Genomic DNA, 21,910 nt, shown 5'->3' on the forward strand with positions numbered 1-21,910 from the left:
ATTCCTCATAAGTTAGTAAATTAACGATACACCTCTCTATAATCATTAAAAAAGTGGTGAGAAAACTGTAAATTGACTGACACTTCACAAGATTACAAAGAATGATTTATGACAAGTGAACCTTAAAAACGAAAGTTACAAAGTGTACGTAATGACATATCGATCTTGTACGATCGTATACATTATTATTACTTACAAAGAAAGCGAAATCTTTATGGTATCTTTAAAGATCAGACGCAATCGGTGCTCATTTGGCCGAAGGCACAGCTATTTTGTAAACAAGTCCATTATTTTTCACTTTCTTTTATTTAATAGCTAATAAAATTGATTAAAAGCCGTATTTTACCGATCACCAGTTCCGGACATGTCGCTAAGTCCGGTTTGGGGCTCTCTAATATGCATATTTATGTATGTTCCACATTTTTATATCACTATATGATTATTAGGCGTCAAGAGAGATTTCTTACATACCGGACCACTATTCGTTAACAGTCCAAAACTGGTTTTAAGCAGATTTCATTAAAGGCTCCACTTTCTATATGGGTTTCTCGAGATTTCGACTAATTTCGTCTCCATTGAGAGTGAAGGTACTCAGCTGACCGCAGTAATTAACAATTACCTTATTCAGTTTCGAAATTCAAATGTTTACTTTTAATTCTTTAACAACACTGCTTAATTTAAAAAAACAAACATCATCTGTTGAATCACAAGGAGAATGTAATGCTTTTAATTTTATAACTGGCTGTAAAACAAAACACAATCCTCCTTTATGAACGCAACACAGATAAAAAAGTTTAAGCAGATGATTACTTAACCGAACTTTTTTTATGTTCTTAATGGCCAGTTGTTTAGCGATTAATCTGTAATCAAATTAGATGGAAACACGTCTATAGAACAAAAGACACTCTATATCGATCAGAGATAAGTATGATTTACGTCCAAGCGATTTGAACGATCCAGCTGATAGCATCAGGGACTTAGCTTTCGCTATGACAAAGAGAAATCATAAAATACATTGTTAATGTCACTCTAGAATTGCTGACATTTTGTGTGAAATGGTTGATTTATCCAGAAAATTGATGATAGTTTTTTTCTTTACAAACATGGCTGCTAGCTCATTTAGGTGACAATAGAGTGATAACTGACTTACGAGTATTTTAGTTAAATTGCTTGCTATTCTTTAAAATCTATAACACATTACTGTTGAATTTATATTTAATAATACTTACCTTCTTTTTATTATTAGGTATTATTCATGAATTGCGCCTTGCGGATTTCAAACTTTCGATTTCAAAGTACGATAACTTTTCTCCACAATAAAACATAGCTACCTACAGTATATTGTTCTAAAGAGGCTCTCAACCTCGCTACTTATAATCAACTGTTATTAAATAACAATACAAAATTATACTGTTACAATAAGAATGACGTATAAATAGACAGCTGACACCTCAAAACAAAGCTTTAGAAAAGATAATGATACGCTGGTGATATTAAGGTTTTTTTAAATTACACTTATTGTTATTGAGTGAAATTGCCCTTGCAGCTATTACCGAATTAAATTCGAAGTACTGATGTACGAGATACTTTGATCTCACTGATTCTGTATTTATAAAATTGCTACCCGCCTCTGTGGTCTAGTAGAAAGACCACCTGCTTCAGACCCAGAGATCCCGGGTTCGATTCCCAGTGGGGGCAGAATTTTCTGTTCGATTTGGTTAGTGGTGGAGCCTGGCAAGCTACCACCATTTGATCTAAGTCTGTCGTCATAACGACAATATTCATTTTGATTATGGTGACAGGCTAAGATAAAATGGTCGCATTGTTCTGTTCCGGTAATTAGAGGTAGGTAAGTACGGGACTATTCCCACCTCTCGTTCCCACCGCTGCAACTCCTGTGTAGCCAGGATCTACAACTTGACCGCCAATAAAAACCCAACCAGTGAAGGTCAAGTTTGTCCCGGGAGAAAGTTAAACTGTCATTGGACCTGCGTCGAAATTAATCAGAAAAACATAGGAGGAGTTCGAAGTTAAGATTCGACTTCCCTCGTTAGTTAGGGGTAAGTACCTACCCAGTTCCTCTGTGGTCGAGGATTCCGGGTGAAGCTCGATTCCACCTTCGGCTTAATCATCACTTTCCATCAGGTGAGATGCAGGCCAAGAGCTTGCTGACCTAACTTAACCTACTAAATACTTTGTTACTTCTGCATAGTCATTACGGTAAGTAGGCAATAAAGTGATTTTCCACATGAATCAATTCCAGTCCAGTTTCTTACAGCTTATAAAAACTAAGACAGCATAATTATAGCCATCCAAACGTAACCTATTTATATGGAAGATTGGGTTTATTGTCCAGTTACTTTAATTAAGCGTACTCTGTCAAAGTTAATTAATTAAACTTAGGTTTTCCAGAATGGATAATTATGGGGGTTATTGGTCTTCAAGAATTGATGAAATGTAGGTGTGCACGTTTCGTTGCTATATAATGTAAGATAAGTATTTATTTTCAATGTTGGTTTTATGACGTGCTAATAAATGTTAAGGTGGACTGACGACCTCACAAAAGCAGAAAGCGCTGGATGCACACTGCTATCAACTGGTCAATCTGGAATGATCTAGATGATGAATTTTGATCCAGACTAAATTGCATTTAAATTCACGGTTTTGTTACAAAATACTTAAAATGTTACAAAATGCATTAAGTTCGCCTTATGTAAAAATTTATTTTGGCATTAAAGTTTAAATAAATAAATAAATAAATACTTGAAGAGGAGAAACAAGAGATCAATCTTATTATCAGAAAAATAAAGACATAAAATTAATCTATTAAGACCGATAAAAACTTATTGATTCCTTTTTCAAGAAACCATATCTTAATTAATATAAAGAATGGGACTAATCCCACCTCTCGTTCCCACCGCTACAATGTAGCCAGGACTACTTGACCACCAAAAAAGCCAACCAGTTAAGTTTGTCCCGGGGAAAAGTTAACTGTCATTGCACCCGCAATTAAATTAAGGAGTTCGAAGTTAATATCAATTTATTTTATAATGATTTAAACTAATATAAGAAACAGCAGTCCCTTTAGCAAAGATGAAAACAAAACTGATTCAGTGAAATCCACATCCTTCACGCTCTATTTGCTGTCGAAGAAATCGTGCTAAGCTTACACGAGCAGCGTTGGGTCACGAGTTCGATTCCCGCACGGGAATTCTATGCCCTTTTAATAGTTAGCCGTTTGGTTCCAGGAGAATAAAATAGAACCACTAGTTACTAACCTACTCTTCTCATAAGTGTCCCAAAGGTGATAATATACAAGTCACAAACGATGCTTGCTTAAGTGAAGCAGCAAATCGAACGCACAGCGTTGAATAAAGCTCTGTGATTGATTCGTGTATGACTCTGTGCGTCCACGCGCACTGAGACCTCATAGTAATGTTTGGGAATACGAAGTCAAAAAGTCAAAGTCAAAATTTCTTTATTTGTTTAGACTAATAAATAGTTCTTACAAATCGTCATTTTGCTCTTAAGGAGCCTCTACATGTCTCATAATCTTTTTACCCTACCAGCGCTTCGAGACCAACATTTGGCATTACGGGCGTTAAGGACACATTATGTGTGAACATGCCTCTCCAACCCGTACGGCCAGCGTAGGGAGTTTAGGACAAATCCTCCATTTGCTTGTGTTAAATTAAGTAAAGTCGTGCTCCTTCCTTCAGTCCTTTCAAAATCAAAATTATTTTGTCCGTTTAGACTAATATTTTGGCAGTTACTCGTATTAACGCCAAAAACTTTACGTGTTATCTTTTAGGCCCTAACAGCACTTTCAGACAAACATAACTGAAAAGGAACAAACTTTAATAAAATGAACTACCTGACGCTGATGATTTTCATTTCATTATAAGAACAGTGAAATTGTAATGGATTTTATTAAATTTAGCTCTAGAAAACAGTCACATTAAAAGTGAAAATGATGTAGAGGAAACTACTATGACCGAAGAAAGCGCAGAAATAGTTTCATATCTCGAATTGCGTTATAAAACTGTCATGGGATGACAAAATATAAAACAAAAAGCATTATTTTTATGACGATGTAATAAATACCAAGTACGTGAGACTTTAACAAACACATAACATTGAGTTAGTTTTGTTTAAGAGCAGCGGAAAATATTTGTCATAGAATAACTGATGATGCCTAAGTTTTTAGCATGTTGTGCTGTTTTCTGTACATCATACAAAAAAAACCTGAAAACCATTTACTATGTAGTATACCTTAATTTTAAGTTTCCGATATTAGTCACGGAGTAACTGAGGAAACTTGCGGGTGAGATAATTATTAAATGTTAGTGACGATGAAAGCTTAAAACAATGTATTTTACTTCGATTCGTAATGCGATTTAATGCAAATCTTGATAGTTAGTCCCTGTAGAATGTGTCGTTATATTTGTAGTAGTTACTTGAAATGATGTTGCAGTTAATCGGTTACAAATCGATTTCCACACAAATAATGAAGTAGCGAGTACATGGCTAGTATCAAATATTCCTGACACTTCTATGCCATTTCCTTCTCTCTAATCTAATCGATAAGTATTCGTTCACACAACCTAATCGATGGACGGAAGGCATAATTTTGAAATATCCGCTCTGAAACATCGAAGATAAATGACATATTGTGTTTGTTTTGATTTGAAGTATAGTTATTACTTTAGATCAGTGGGAAATTATCACTCGTTTGATGTACATAGATAATAACTATAAAAACTGTTAATAAACCTAATGTATCTCACAGAAGTTAATGTGAAAGATAAAACTCCAAATCAATGTCCACGTACTATGGGCCACAGTTCCAGCTACCCATTTCCAGTCATGTTGTTTCGTTCTATCACAAAGAATCGCCATTTGATGAGAGTGAGAGAAAAAACGAAATGGGTAGCTGGAACTGAGATGTGTAATTTTGACGTATACGAGCAAATTCCTGCGAATGTACGTGAGCAACATTCTGCTTGCGAACGAACATTCAGGATCATAATTTGTTACTATTTTCGATACTCGCTGCAGCCTGGCCAGCGTAGAGATTTATAGGTCAAATTCTCCACTTACGACTGGTAAATTAGAGAGGGTGCTCCTGCAGTAGAGACTATGACCTGATGACGATGATGAAATCTAACGCTATGATTGAAGTTTCAGTTTCAGCTCATACAAAGAAATAAATTACCAAAGTTGCTGGCCACACTTTCAAATACTTAGGTATAGTTCTTGCAACTCATGAAGGCGAGTGGGCTTTACTTGTGAGTGTACATGCACATAACAATTAAGAAAAAATGAATGATTTCGGAGTTGTAACAGTGACTCTACCAAGCAAGGTGATTTAGTGAGGTCAGTCAGTATTGGTGCGTTGCTTTGAATTATACTTTTTTTAACTGAGAATAAATGTTTTAAGTTAAAGTTTTTGTTTTTTCAAGGAAAGTAATAGTCAAAGAGTCAACAGTAAACGTCATTTGGTTGGAACATTTCTTGGAATCTATATCTATATATATAAAAGAAAGTCGTGTTAGTTACTTCGCTTATAACTCAAGAACGGCTGAACCGATTTAGCTGAAAATTGTCAGGGAGGTAGTTTAGAGCCAGGAGAAGGACATAGGATACTTTTTATCCCGTTCGAAATAAAAAAAAAGTCTGTTTATTTATTGCCATTAAGGCGGAACAAAGTTCGCCGGGTCAGCTAGTTTTCAATAAAAAGAAATCCCTATTAATTTATTATCCTATTATTTTATTTACCAGTATGAAAGGACAAAAGTAATTACGGTTAAATAATTCTCCAATTTTCTAATATATCTCTCAAATAAGATTACAAGTAAAAGGAGTTGCCAAACATCAAAACCATTAACTCAAAACGTTTATTAAACTAGCATCCTCATGAATCAGCAGTCGATACCTAGACCATTCTTCATCACAATTATTCTTAAATATAATTTAATTGAAATTATTTGTTGCATGTTACATAATTTTTTTTAATAGTGGTGCTGTTAGAGATAACATAATATGACTACAAGGGCACAGCAAAACATCTAAACTCATATTGAACTTTATAATTTCAAACCATTATGTTTACCCAAAATTGTGCAAATAAAAATTTGAATTTGAATTTGAAACAAGCTTTTAAGGTGCCAGTCTATAATAAACTTACTACAGTACTTCATCCAAAGAACAATGACCACATTAACATAGTAATTTGTTATGCTTACCTCAGAGAGGCGGTGTTTCTGTACTGATACGTAATGCAATTAGTTTGGAGGCATTGCACCGGTTACGGCTTTCTTCTTAATGTCAAGTGTGAGATATGATCTGAACTTCTAGAAAGTTCCAGATGGTAGATATAATTTAAGTATGTTGGCTTTGATGGTGTTTTTGGAATTAACGTCAATTTAAAATCAACAGCATCAAATAAACAGCACCTTCCGCGACGCGAACTTTAAAGATTTTCTTCTGACACAATCATGGTGCCCCAACAATATTGGTGTTATTTGAAAGCCCAATAAATATCCTTAAAGAAAAACACATTTAATTTCTTAATAAATGATTAACATATACCATAAATGTAACTTGAAAAAAGACCTCACTTTGGGCTCACCTCTGGGATCAATTAGACCAATTTTTATGGTTATAAAAATAAATAATGATTTCACGTGTCCTCTTTAACAGATGGATAGCGATTAATTCCAACTTAACGGTTTTATAGCCATAAAAGTTGGCTCAAGCGTAACTACCTATTTTTTGATCAAGTGACTCTGGATCCTTCTAAAGTTACAATTTTGGGGCAAAAATATTTCCTTCAATGAAATAAAGTTTAGAACTAGGCTTTTAAATGGTAACAATATTGGTGGGAAGTGGGGATGCATACGTTTGAAAGTGCTTGTCGCGGGAGGTGCGATTTATTTGACGTCGAGTGTACTTTGCCTAATAAATAGTTCTTACAAATCGTCATTTTGCTCTTAAGGAGCCTCTACATGTCTCATAATCTTTTTACCCTACCAGCGCTTCGAGACCAACATTTGGCATTACGGGCGTTAAGGACACATTATGTGTGAACATGCCTCTCCAACCCGTACGGCCAGCGTAGGGAGTTTAGGACAAATCCTCCATTTGCTTGTGTTAAATTAAGTAAAGTCGTGCTCCTTCCTTCAGTCCTTTCAAAATCAAAATTATTTTGTCCGTTTAGACTAATATTTTGGCAGTTACTCGTATTAACGCCAAAAACTTTACGTGTTATCTTTTAGGCCCTAACAGCACTTTCAGACAAACATAACTGAAAAGGAACAAACTTTAATAAAATGAACTACCTGACGCTGATGATTTTCATTTCATTATAAGAACAGTGAAATTGTAATGGATTTTATTAAATTTAGCTCTAGAAAACAGTCACATTAAAAGTGAAAATGATGTAGAGGAAACTACTATGACCGAAGAAAGCGCAGAAATAGTTTCATATCTCGAATTGCGTTATAAAACTGTACACAAATGCTTTTTGTTTTATATACAAAATATAAAACAAAAAGCATTATTTTTATGACGATGTAATAAATACCAAGTACGTGAGACTTTAACAAACACATAACATTGAGTTAGTTTTGTTTAAGAGCAGCGGAAAATATTTGTCATAGAATAACTGATGATGCCTAAGTTTTTAGCATGTTGTGCTGTTTTCTGTACATCATACAAAAAAAACCTGAAAACCATTTACTATGTAGTATACCTTAATTTTAAGTTTCCGATATTAGTCACGGAGTAACTGAGGAAACTTGCGGGTGAGATAATTATTAAATGTTAGTGACGATGAAAGCTTAAAACAATGTATTTTACTTCGATTCGTAATGCGATTTAATGCAAATCTTGATAGTTAGTCCCTGTAGAATGTGTCGTTATATTTGTAGTAGTTACTTGAAATGATGTTGCAGTTAATCGGTTACAAATCGATTTCCACACAAATAATGAAGTAGCGAGTACATGGCTAGTATCAAATATTCCTGACACTTCTATGCCATTTCCTTCTCTCTAATCTAATCGATAAGTATTCGTTCACACAACCTAATCGATGGACGGAAGGCATAATTTTGAAATATCCGCTCTGAAACATCGAAGATAAATGACATATTGTGTTTGTTTTGATTTGAAGTATAGTTATTACTTTAGATCAGTGGGAAATTATCACTCGTTTGATGTACATAGATAATAACTATAAAAACTGTTAATAAACCTAATGTATCTCACAGAAGTTAAGTCGCGGGAGGTGCGATTTATTTGACGTCGAGTGTACTTTGCCTTTGAAACGCTACGGTACACATTTCACTAATTATTATTATTATTGATTTAAATCGGTTATGTCTGTCTAGAGCTTTTTAGCGCTTAATTCAGTCACTGCCTGAGGTAGGGGAACGGCACGGGAGGGGTGACATTGACATAATATTATGACGTGACGCATACAAATCTGAAGCACATCTGAAGTTTTGCTGACGTTCGATGTTACAAAACACCCTCCCGTGTCGCTCCCATACCTAACTCAGGCACTGACTGAGCTAAGCGTAGGTCTAGCCTATAGCTCTACACAGAGTAACTACACTCGACATCAAATAAATCGCACCTCCCGCGACAAGCATTTTCAAACGTATGCATCCCCACTTCCCACCAATATTGTCACCATTTAAAAGCCTAGTCTAACCTTCATTTCATTAAAGGAAAGGTTTTTACCCCAAAAATGTGTCTTTAGAAGGATCCAGAGTCACTTCTTAAAAAAATAGGTAGTGACGCTAGAACCAACTTTTATGGCTATAAAACTGTTAAGTTGTGATTAATCGCTATCCATCTGTTAAAGAGGACACGTGAAATCATTATTTGGTTTTATAACCATAAAAATTGGTCTAATTGATCCCATAGGTGGGCCCAAAATGAGGTATTTTTTCAAGTCACATTTATGGTATATGTTAATCATTTATTAAGAAATTAAATGTGCTTTTCTTTAAGGATATTTATTGGGCTTTCAAATAACACCAATATTGTTGGGACACCATGATTGTGTCAGAAGAAAATCGTTAAAGTTCGCGTGGCGGAAGGTGCGGTTTATTTGATGTTGAGTATATATTAATCTGTACTCATAAACTTATTGAGTCACCTGATCACCTCCTCATAATGTGAAGATTTTATTTATTAATTGCAAAGAAAGTGCAAGTGATTTGAGTCTTTGGTTAACATGATAATGCCAAAGTAGGGAGTTAATTTTTATATCGGACTAAAAGTTGATTTTGAGCCTTCATTTACATTTCAAAGTGAATAAGTGAGACCTCATTTCGGATTCGATCACGCAGGGAAACTCCGAGCATAGCCCGCTCCATCGCCCTTTGGGTGACCTTGAGCCTTTTTATGAGATCCGCAGGAGAACCAAAGTAACCGACATAGCTCGCAGAATTGCTAAAACCAAGTGGCAGTGGGCGGGGCACATAGCTCGTAGAGACGATGGCCGTTGGGGCAGGAAAGTTCTCGAGTGGCGACCACGGGCTGGAAGACGTAGCGTGGGTAGGCCTCCTACTAGGTGGACCGACGATCTGGTAAATGTCGCGGGAAGAGCCTGGATGCGGGCAGCGCAGGACCGTTCATTGTGGAAAACCTTGGGGGAGGCCTTTGTCCAGCAGTGGACGTCATTTGGCTGAACCGAAACGAAGTGAGACCTAGTTGAGTTATCTTTGTAATTGTATTGAATTGTGTTCTGTGGTTGTGCCTTTAAATTAATTAATTAATTATTAAATAAATACATTTTGCAATGATTGGGGTGCCTTAGCTTAGATCAAAGATTCAATAGAAATAGTTCAGTACGTGTGGGTTCTTTACACATGCAGACCATGCAGTTAACAACTAATGCATTGCATAGTGGTACAGAAAGCTTTCGTTAGATGACGCTGTTTCATTTCCAAATTCTACTACATTATTTGGATAGTTTTAATTTACTTCCTGAAAGCACTAAGGCTTCACTTAGGGACTGGAATTCGCTGCCTGCTGCTGTCATTCCCGAAGACTATAATCCGGGCCTTTTCAAGGCGAGAGTGAATAGGCACTTACAATGCAGATTTTAGTACCATCCTAGACTGCATCCCACTTAACACCAGGTGCGATTGTGGTCAAATACATACCTCATTATGCATAAAAAAAATAGTATTGAAAGATTAGTTTAGTACATTTCAATATTTAAGTTATGTCGAGTCTTACAAACGCCTACAGCACTGTAACAGTTATTTCGCAAGAAAGATAACTCACTAGCAGAAACTCGTAAGAGAAAGTAGAGATAGTTTTCACTGAGATGTGCTATTGGAACTTGTTGCTCTTACAATAGTAAAAGGATACTGTGAAATGGATGAGAATTTTAGCGACAATTTTTTTTTATTTCAGGTTAAGTTACAGTTAATAGAATCCCACTTATTTGTAGAAAATAAAAATACGGCTACAAATCTGTTTCAGTGTATATTAACCAGTTAACTATAACTGCACATAACTTTAATTAGGAAATAACGCCCGTATTCACAAACATACTATGAGGTCTCACAGTGCGCGTGGACGCACAGGGTGACACACGAACCAATCACAGAGCTCTATTCAACGCTGTGCGTTCGATTTGCTGCTTCACTTAAGCAAGCATCGTTTGTGAATACGGGCGTAAGTAACTCAAATGTTGAACTCAAATTGACAAGTATGATATTTTACTGACCTTTTTTACCCAACTGCCAAGGAAGGAGTATGTTTTTTATAATGAAATCGAAGGGTCTAGTGGTACCTACCTTCCTATATATTATGTATAAAGTTTTAAGGGAAAGGCAAGGGTTTGGTTATTTTATAGAAAACCTATATTTAACCTGTGTAATAATGAAAACATTTCCAATTATAATATTCTATGATTTACGTTTCTAATAAAAAGCTCTATAAAAGCGGAGTTTAATCATAAATCAGCATAATCATACGTCAGACTTACTCGTATTTGCGTTAACGTGAAAACTTAGATGGAAAAGTGTATATTTATTCGAATCATACTATTGTAAGGTAAATAATAGTTTTTTTATGAAAATCATCATCATTTCAGCCATTTGCAGCCCCGTGAAGAACGTAAGCTCCTTCAAAGCTTATGGCCCGGTTTTCGCCAAGACGGAGCAGTGCGGAGACGAGAGGATTTGTGCGGCGAAGCTGGCAGTCAATTTCCACCAAAGCGATGCAGAGAAGAGCGGAGCGGTGCGGAGACGAAATCTATAAAAAACAGGTGCGTCCGACACTTCTCCGCTCGATCCATTTGTACTGAAGTGAAGCAGAGTGGCAGGAAAGTTCTTGAGTGGCTACCACGAGCCGGAAGACGTAGCGTGGGCAGGCCTCCCACTAGGTGGACCGACGATCTGGTGAAGGTCGCGGGAGGTGCCTGGATGCGAGCGGCGCAGGATCGGTCTTCGTGGAAATCCTTGGGGGAGGCCTTTGTCCAGCAGTGGACGTATTTCGGCTGAAACGACGAGAGCGAGGCAGAGCTGAGAGGATTTGTACGGTGAAGCTGGCAGGCTATTTCCACCAAAGCGACAGATCAATCGACAGATCAATCGATCAAATCAGATTAGACAAATCTATAGGAAAACAAGTGCCCTGACACTCTACTCGATCCATTTCCACCGAAGCTAATCAGAGTGGAGATGTGCAAATAATGGAATCTGATTGGTTATTTCTACTTCTCTGCTCAACTCCATCTTGGTGGAAACCAAAGTTGGAGTCAAAAACTTAAAAGATTTGAAGACGCTCTTTTGTCAGCTATTTTCTGAATAACAATTTAAAAGCATATCAAATCTCCGTTTGTTAGACTTCATATTATTTCCAACTTTGCTACGACCAAGGATGTAGGTCGACAATAACCTGTCCAATTAAGTCCGGCTTTAGTCAAAACGTGTATTTATTTCCGTTGACTTTCAATCGGAATTCAATAGAATAACGTTCCACTTAAATGAATGCTTTGAAAAGGCTTATTGGTTTAAAAGCTTAGATGACATAGAGCTATGAAAAACGGAGTTTGGTTTAAATACGAATGTTATTTGTTGATATATGCTTTATAATATAGTAGTAAACCAAAGTTACTCGGGCATAACAATTATTTCGTTAGAACGAGACTACCCGCCTGTCATTCCCATCGCTCTGCCACTCCTGTGTACTGTGTTCGTTCGTTCGTTCGTTTCAGCCAAATGACGTCCACTGCTGGACAATGGCCTCCTCCAAGGTTTTCCACAATGCACGGTCCTGCGCTGCCCGCATTCAGGCTCTTCCCGCGACCTTTACCAGATCGTCGGTCCACCTAGTAGGAGGCCTGCCCACGCTACGTCTTTCAGCCCATGGTCGCCACTCGAGAACTTTTCTGCCCCAACAGCCATCGTCTCTACGAGCTATGTGCCCCGCCCACTGCCTCTTGATTTTAGCAATTCTGCGGGCTATGTCGGTCACTTTGGTTCTCGTGCGGATCTCCTCATTTCTGATTCCATCACGCAGGGAAACTCCAAGCACGTATATGTGTACTGTGTAGCCGGGATTTATAGCTTGACCGCCATTAAAAACTTATTTCGTGAGAAGCAGTAGATACTCAGAGAATTTCAAGTCACTTTTTTATCAATGGAACATTGTTTAACCAATAAGCTCTGTCTAATTGTCTATACACTATATGTCTTGCTCATACCACCTACTCTTAAAGTGCTAAGCTTGTATTTCCATTTTGTGCTAAATGACCAATCTACAAAAGTCATAAAAGTTTTCGAGGACACAAGTAAAAGTTTATAATTTATTTTGATTAAGATGTCATATTATATTCTCAGGATTGTGCAGTCTTGAATTCAATTCTCAAACAAATATCTAGGTGGTGGAACAATGGCCGAATAAAAATAGATTTAACTTTCTCGACTATAACACATACATCCTTCAAGAATGTCTAGATCGTTAAGAGTTGATTTAAAAGCTTTGTCAAGCTTAAAGCACAGTTATAATGTTTGATTGATAAATAAATATTATCACATAACTATTTGGTACTTATTTCATAAATGTATTTTATATTCAATATCAACTTTCACATTTCCGTTGAAGGAAAATAAATTATCATATTGGAATTATCTAAGTATTCATTGTGGAAAATGTGTAAGTATCTGAAATATTTTATATTATTTTTATGATATTATATGCAGGTTAGAAATAAAAGATATAAATAAACAAAATAACGCTTTTGGTTTATTTCATGGCTTACAATTGTACGAATAAATAACAACTTTCACACACACAGACTCACAAATAATAATAACAAACATATTCGTGATACACGATACATATAAAGTGCTTAAAGAAGAATATAACATAAAACCAGAGATCATAAATAGATACATAAGTATCAATAAATAATAATTAATAGACCATACAATACAAAAACAATTACATACATACATAATTTAGAGATAAAGATACATACAATCCTATAATATTTATTAAACAGAAGGTATTTGGTATAATAACGCATTACGTCGCAATAAATATAAAACAAAAAATAAAAAACACAAAATAATAATAATAAAGACATAAATAATTAAAAAAAAACATAATTAAAACATATAATATTTACACAAATATACACTAAACAATAAAATAAAAAGATTCCTTTTCAGTCAAATTAACAAGTAACATAAAATTTACACCCAAAATTTCACATGTAAAATGACAGAAAAGAAAATAAATAAAACAACTAAACAAAACATTTAAAATCACACAAACACACGCGAATAAATAACTCAATAAATTAACTGGCCTCCATGAGTAACTTATAAAATGAACAGTACATAAAATCGAAACCGTTAGTAAGTTTTACAAGATTGTGAACAGTGTAGGTAGCTCTGAATTTGGCATGCTGAAGTTGATCTAAACAGAAATAGTATTTACCTAAGTTATAATAAAATCTCTCGGGTCCTATTTTAAACAAAAACTATACAGCATTTTTGCTGCAATAAAATAATTTAGAAGTAATAACCCAACAATGTTTTCCCAACTTCAGGTGCCAAATCGCATGTCTCTTACTTCAATCTTACTTCCTGTAAGCCGAGTAGGCCAAGTTTCCAGCGTCTTTCTTCGACCTGGACCAGCCTCCTTCCCATCCACCGTGTCCTCCGTGACCGTGATCATCATGAGGAGGTGCCCAAACCTCTTCTTCGTGATGCTCGTTCTTCTTAGCTAGAAGAGCCTTGAGGATAGAGATGGCCTTGACAATGAAGGCAATCTTGGCGAGCAGCGCCAACTTGAAGATCGAAGCTGCAATGACAACTAAAGACAGCACCACCAAAGCAATGGCTTTGGCTTTCGCGATCAGGACTAAAGGAATCAGCATTTTCAGCTTCTTTTTGGTCTCCTTCTTCTTCTTGCCACGGCTCTCCTCAACTGTGAACAATACCGTTAATTAGACCATTTGGAAGCGCAGCTTTAAGGCGATTTGCTTTTATTGGAATTGCAAAGTTACGTCCATTTCCAATGCAGTTTCACTCTTACCTAAGACGGGACATTTGAAAACACGTGTTGCATTTCAATAGCTAATTAGATTTTGTAAATCAAATTGTGCTCTTCTAGAGTTGTTAGTTTTCTGTGTGTCAAGATTTTCTTTTCATGCAGTTTTTTGTATAAAGTATCAAGAATTTTGAGTGCTGTTAAGATCATTTTCAATATTCGCAATATTATTAGTTTTATCTTTACCTTCGTTGAGAGCTCTGGAGTCATTTTCGTCATCTTCGGATCCAGGGAAGCTCAATTCCAATTCAGACCTCTGAAGGAGGTCAGACGCTGTTGACCAAAGTCTTTCAGTGACCTGATAAAAAAAAACATGGCGTTAGGGAGTAATTGGAAAAATCGTGAATTTAGATTAGGTTTCATATTAATGAAACAGAGGACTTTGATGCTACGTATTTTCTAATAGTGTATCATCATGACGAAGAAACATTATTTAGATTTTTTATGAATTTTATAACATTGAGTAGGTAATTTGTTGGTTCAATAGTTTTGCTTTGGTAAATAACATTTTTGATTGTATACTAAAATATGAGTAGTTTAACTTTAGTGATCGTTATACAACTTGCATTTGTTATATCGGTACTTACAACATTTAAATTGAATAAATCATAATTTAAACAATATTATTGCAATCAAGACTACCTTTTGTAGTTCTTTGACTTCTTTTGAAAACAATATTCATTTTGGAATAAAAAATATTTTACAGTTTAACGCACACCATATCTAATTACAATAGGCGAGCTTAATATAATTAATGGCAATTTCTTCCACTCATTCTTCACGCCAATTAGAACACTAATGCCCGTTTTCACCATAAATCCTAAATTTTTAAGTGACACCTATGGTAACAGATATCTAACAGGCATTTTGTTTTCATAGGGGTCACTTAAATTTAGAGATTGATGGTGAAAACGGGCATAACTAACCTACTAACCACCTATTGATTCATAAAAGTCATAAAAAAGTTTTTTTTTAAGAAAGAGTAGCTTCGTTAACTTCGTTAGCTTGTATTACCATAAACTAATAATAATTGATAGTTGTAACTATCTTACCTCTTTGTTCCTTTCTTCAGGCTCCGAAGGTAGTGTGTCCAATGACCTGGCCTCCTTAGGGCTGCTGTTGAGGATGGTGACTCCATCGATGATGTTCAATTTCCTCACAGCCCTCAATTTCTCAGTTGCTCTAAGAGCGTGTTCCTGGACAAATAAATTATTCAATTTTAGAAAAAAATAAAGATTTTTTTTATTTTGTGACATGTAAAAATAAAGAACTCTATCAAACCAATACATTTTAGATAACTTTATTTGGTAAAAAGATGATTCTGATCTTAATTCGTTTAGTTTTAACGCGGCCATTTTTATCTGCTTTTCGTTTGCTTAGCTATCTAACTGATAAATAAATGATTACACTTTTTTGCAAGAATCAATAACTACAATCAATCATCAAGGAATCTATTTTAACATACTTTTGTTTAAGCTTTCTATTATAACTAAAATATTAACTAATATTTGATACAAACGATTTTACGAGGTCAATTTTATATTGCTACAAAAAGCAGTCCAAAAATGTAGAGCAATAAAAAACGGTTCGAACTGCCTCTAAACAACAACTATGTAGCATGACTGCATACGATTAGAGATACAGTTATTAAAAATATGATAATGGAATAACTAAGCAGTATATTTGTTTCGGATCTGAGTTTTTTTGTTGTCCGTTGGGTTCAACGACTTTGAATTTTAATTGATCCAAAGTAACCAGTAAAAATAACACAATAATTTAATAGTCGCATAATTCGCAAGCAAAAACGTTTTATTTTATCCATCACTGATATTTTATTTTGTCACTCCATTTCACTGTTGTCACTGTCACTTGTCACAGGACCTACCTTCAGACATAGGGTCAATTCACTGTTGGCGCAATCCACAAAATTGGTGGCCATAAGACGAACCACCGATTCATCTTGAGCCACCGGGCCGCATGAGGCGACTGCCACTAGACACAACAATCCAAAGATCTTCATCTCGTCAACAACACTATAACACCGAGACCAAAAGAACTGTGATGCCAGACTTGATTGGTAACAGTTTTTTATCTAAATACCCCCACTAACTCTTGCCGAATTAGCATTTTAAAGCAATATATGGCTTGTAGAAACTTGATGACACTATGCCATAGTGACCATCGGTATTAAATTCATTTTCATCGATCACACTGTTTTGATTTTCTTTTGACGGGCTTATGCTGGAGGCAGTCAAGCATTTTTTCTATTACAATAGTGCCTTTAAAAGTATACAATGTAGGATTGTCATATTAGTGTTACAGACATAATGAATTATACATTTGGAGATAGGCGTCAATAAATTGTCATAATATGAATACCTACTTGTTTTGAAAATCATTTGAATAGCAAAGCCCATTGTTTCTTCTGAACTTTTGAAGCCTACGGAACAAAAGAGCTCGTTAAATAAATTGACAACGGAGTCGTTATGTTAATGTTTGGTAGCAACTAGTAGCTCAACTTGAAGAGGATTTAAAATTTTATTCTTTGATAAAAAAAAGTTCGCTAGTTGATAGTCTCATTTACAGGCCCAATGTCAATTGTTTTTGTATGATGAAAGAATTAACTAGGTATGTCATACTCTAAGTAGTAATGCTATTTACCGAAATTGAATTAGTTCTTTTAAAAGATAGGGCATGGTTATGTAGTATAATAATATCTGCTTTTTCTTTTATTCATAGTTCACGCCCTCTGTTGGTAGGATGTCACTTCCTTGTATAAACCTGATTTTATGAAACCGGTTTATGAAGAATGGCGCGTTTCTATTATGGTATGAAGACGTGGTTTTCTGTGAGTCGTTGTTTGAAAATATTTTTGATTATTGTTGCATAAACAGCGATTATTTCGATTGAAAATTGACATTATTACTTTAACCTTTAACCGACGACGTGCGGTCTCACAGACCGCTCCGGTTTTTGAAATTTCTGGATTGCAATGTTCTACTTACTCCCGTGTCCCGAGCGTCTCAGTACCTTCGAGTTTAGTTGCCCAAACGCCATTACAGGTAGTGGTTACATCGACGAGGGCAGTTTTAATAAGATAATTCGATTTGAAGTTCAACAGCGGTCTGTGGGACCGCACGTCGCAGACTACGTGACATTTTTGTCCCATACTGAAACTGGCGTTTTTGTTTTAGACGACAAATTTTTCGTAAAAATGATGGATCCTGGGCCACCACAACCTAGGAAAAGATATTTCCTAATGACAAATTGATATTTGAACATAATATTATGTAAAAGATGGTAGTCTGTAAAAAAATACCGCGAAACGGGTGGTAAAGCAAACAGTGACATGTATTCTAGGCTCTGACATGCCAAATCAGCCTGATGTCATTGCAACAGCTGCAAAAAAGACGTACATTTTAGTCCACCTAAATTGAAAACGAAATTATCTTACAGGTGTTACATATGCATTCCGAAAATGCTTGGCATGCGGTAAAAAAAATGTCCTGATTTTGCCTGATGTTTACCCTACGTCATATTTTTTTTGTGCATGTAATGTACGTGTCATTTATTTTTATTTTATTCATTATGTTCACTATATTTAGGAAGGAGTATAGTTTTTCTTGCTTTGATTAAAATTTACAAGTTATATAGGTATTATTGAGCTCTAGTGTAATTTCAATGAAATTAAGGGTCAAAAAAGTTTTAGCCATATTTAAAAAAAATATATACATTGATTCCTCACAAATTATACGTATGTTTATTTGTAATACTATAATGTTCTCAAAAAATATAAAACTAATATACTTTTATACAAAAAAATATGACTTTTTGAGTAAACAGTATAGCGGTCCCACAGACGTCGCAGACGGCGTGACAAAAAAATCACGTCGTCGGTTAAAGGTTAATATTTATATGATATTATTTAGGTAGCTTTGTGTGCTATCTACTTTGCATTAACGTTATAAGTATGCATAATTTTCAATGAAATTATTGATAATTTAACTATGATCAAAGTGACTATTAAAAATCGCTTTGTTACTAAAAGGATTAAGAAAAATATAAATAAATTGACTTAATTCCTCATAGATGACTAGACAATCTATGTGCAACATCACCTTTAATGGACTAAAATTCATGGGGCTTATTAATAGAAATAAATTAACAAAAATTCGAACAAATTACTTTATTTTATAAATACTGAGGTACTCGTAGATGGCAGCTTCGAACAGGCAAATAAATACACACACACAATAAATAAATTCACAGACACACACAAGAAATTCTATCAGAACTGACCACCGTAGGCTAGAGATTGAGCATCGGTAGCCTGTCGACTCCACCCTTGACTAGCGGGTTCGTAGTTATATCCTGGGTGCTCATCATGATGATGAGGGGCACCATAGCTAATTGAGGGCTCTGAAGCTCCTCCCTTCTTAGCCAGGAGTTTCCTGATCAGGTTCACAGCGTTCATGGCGAAAGCGATCTTGCCAAGGAACACGGCCTTGACGGCGACGAAGGCGATGATTCCAAGGAAGAGAGGGATGAGGGCGGCCATCTTGAGCTTCAAGAGAAGAAGGAGGGGCAGGAGCTTCTTGATCTTCTTCTTCTTCTTGCCGCGAGCTGTGGAAGAAATGAAATTTTAAATGTTTGGTTTTATAGCATCACTAAATTCAAGAGGTTATATTAGTAAAGACACAAATGAAATTTTAAAATAGCGTTCTTTTTAACCCCTATAATTGGTAAAGAGGAAAAAAATTTCATTGGTTTTGAACTATAGGTATGTTATTATTGTTATCTCACTGGAGTTCAAAATATGGTGGCATCAATTCTACCACCAAAAAATAAAGGTTGTAACCAAGTGTGTAACGTTTCTAATATTGTATCATATTTTACTAGATCCATAAAATAAGAAAGTCGAATCTCAAAAATATTATCACGAGTATTCTATCTTAACACAAAATCTGCATTTTAATCGTACGCAAAACTCTTACAAACTCCATAATTTAAAGAAAGCTCACGATTCTGCGCAAATATGACTAATCCACCTTCTTAAAGATCTTGTGTGAGATAACCATCTTAATTGCAGTTTAGTTGCTAATGAACAAATTGAGATAAACGTTAACCGTTTAATAAGTATGCTAAGTAAAGATTTATTGTCTTCAACGTACTTTGAGTTATGATTAATGGTACGCCAAAACAAATAGTTTTTAGAGACAAAGTAAGAAGTTCTTTTGTACCTTTTACTACCTATTGTGACATCCGAACACTTCAATTGCCTATTGTGCTAAGTCAATGTACCATTTTCTCTAAAGAAAATCTTTCTTTAGTTTTATGTTTTGGACATAAAATATTGTGAGGAGAAAATATTTCCAGATTTAAAATGCAAAAGGGCACATTTTTGTATCAAAATTTTGACTGAAATTTTGACTATTGACTAATTTTATAAACATTTGACTGGTTAATTAACTCCAAACGTTTTCGTTTTAGAATATAGTAATTTGTGTATCAATTTTTATTACCATTAGTAAATTTCTAGGACTTGTCCCAAAATTATGACGTATACCTAGCAAGTTTATGACCTATGACTCTAGCATACAGTTGAAATTACCTTCTTCATCCAAATCCCGGGACTCATTTTCGGACTTGTCGCTTAAGCTCAGCTGAAGAACATGATTGTCCAAGAAGTCTCCGATGTTGTCAGCGATTCTCTCTTCGATCTGGTACTCCCTGGTCTTCGGGTCTTCAGCTAAGGGCTCGTAGCTGCGAGCTGACCGAGCTGATCCGGTGTTGATGAGGGACATACCGTCGAAGATGCTGACATCTTTGGTGATGGCCAAGCGTTCGGTCAGCTTGAGGGCCTTTTCCTGCAATTTTGGTTGGAATTAGTTGTTGGGATTTGATTTTATATGAATACATGAGTTTGATTTATTTGGCTAATGCAGAAATATTTTTTTTTTACTTTTTTCACAAAGTTATCAACGCCCCAACGAGATCTTTTTAAAGAAGTTGAAACTAGGCATTTTTGTCTAATTTTGGGACTTGCTAAAGTTATTCGAAATTAAATAATGGGTTTAAATGAAAATTATGAATATTCACTGGTAATTAGTGTGAAAATTCCATTTCCTCGAAATTAAGCTTAGAAAAAAAGGTTGATAAATTAATCACGAGGTTCCTTTTATAATTCGACTAGGCAAAACTATTTTGAATTCTGCCCAATTTTTAGTATTAATGTATGTGTTGAAAACACTTTTATAACATAAAATTTTGATACTTGAAATGGCTGAAAACTTATTTATGCATTGGTAGATAATTCGTAAAAATATTTTTTAAATTATTTCACAGAGATGAATATTCACAAATTCACTGTTTCAGTCATTGCAAATCACTCCCAATTTTTTCGCGTATCCCGTAACAAATCAACATTTTTCTACACTTTTCAAAAAACACCGTTCCATGAGAATACTGTCAATCCTTTTTAATTTTTCACAACACTTCACAATTTCACTGTAAATCCATTGTATTCACCTTGAGACATAGCGACGTGTCACTCTCTATGCATTCCGATACCGCACCAACGAAATTTTCAGCTACGCCGTTTTCCTGCACGGGCCCACAACGCACTGCAGCCAGAAGGGCCACAAATACAATTGACGTGTATATACTCATTGTGCTTTACTCCAACCAACGCTTGGCAGGTTATGATGTTTTCCCAAAAAAGTGATGGATTTTATCCTTCAAGCCCCCACCATAACTTTGACGTAACGTATGTCGTCGTTTAACGTCGCACACTAACTGATATGCCATAAGCAAAATGTAAGGATAAGTAGAAAAATAAATATTTGATGTTAGAAAGCTAAGTTTGCATACTACACACGAATACTCGCGCGTTTCTTGCTATCACAAACGAAAGAAAAAGTGATGTTTGCACTATAATGCTAAGTGAAAATGTTGTAACTCAATTTTCGGTTGTTTCAATAAAAAGTGAAATTGATTGTTACCTCTTGCATGAGGTGGTCCTAATTTTATATGTAGCTATTTTTTCGATTCGAGGTCGATTATAACCGGAAAAGTTTAGTATCTTGACCTTAAAATTCGACTTTCTGTCGGATCGTCTGCGCGGGTTACGTTTTCGTGTTTTCGGCGCATCTCTGTGACCTTTATACACATTCATAAATATTTTGTTGTACTCATATGGCACACTTAACAGTTTTACGGCCGTATTCACAAACGATGATTGCTTAAGTGAAGCAGCAAATCGAACGCACATCGTTGAATAGAGCTGTGATTGGTTCATGTGTCACCCTGTGCGTCCACGCGC

General features: G+C 35.5%; 2 protein-coding genes across 2 annotated transcripts; both read right to left on the reverse strand.

Annotated features, from left to right (window-relative positions):
• Nucleotides 1-13,253: 13,253 nt before the first annotated feature.
• On the reverse strand, nt 13,254-16,674 carry LOC135083628 (uncharacterized). Its single transcript, XM_063978330.1, has 4 exons — nt 16,475-16,674; nt 15,642-15,785; nt 14,776-14,887; nt 13,254-14,466 (listed from the first exon to the last, which is right to left on the reverse strand). Exons 1-4 carry the CDS (start codon nt 16,607-16,609, stop codon nt 14,117-14,119), a joined length of 741 nt encoding a protein of 246 aa, XP_063834400.1. The 5' UTR covers nt 16,610-16,674; the 3' UTR covers nt 13,254-14,116.
• Nucleotides 16,675-18,760: 2,086 nt separating this feature from the next.
• Nucleotides 18,761-21,318, reverse strand: LOC135083629 (uncharacterized). Its single transcript, XM_063978331.1, has 3 exons — nt 21,118-21,318; nt 20,201-20,456; nt 18,761-19,212 (listed from the first exon to the last, which is right to left on the reverse strand). Exons 1-3 carry the CDS (start codon nt 21,256-21,258, stop codon nt 18,878-18,880), a joined length of 732 nt encoding a protein of 243 aa, XP_063834401.1. The 5' UTR covers nt 21,259-21,318; the 3' UTR covers nt 18,761-18,877.
• Nucleotides 21,319-21,910: the final 592 nt, after the last annotated feature.

The sequence above is a fragment of the Ostrinia nubilalis genome, chromosome 24 (genome assembly GCF_963855985.1).
Source record: "Ostrinia nubilalis chromosome 24, ilOstNubi1.1, whole genome shotgun sequence".
Lineage (NCBI taxonomy): Eukaryota > Metazoa > Arthropoda > Insecta > Lepidoptera > Crambidae > Ostrinia > Ostrinia nubilalis.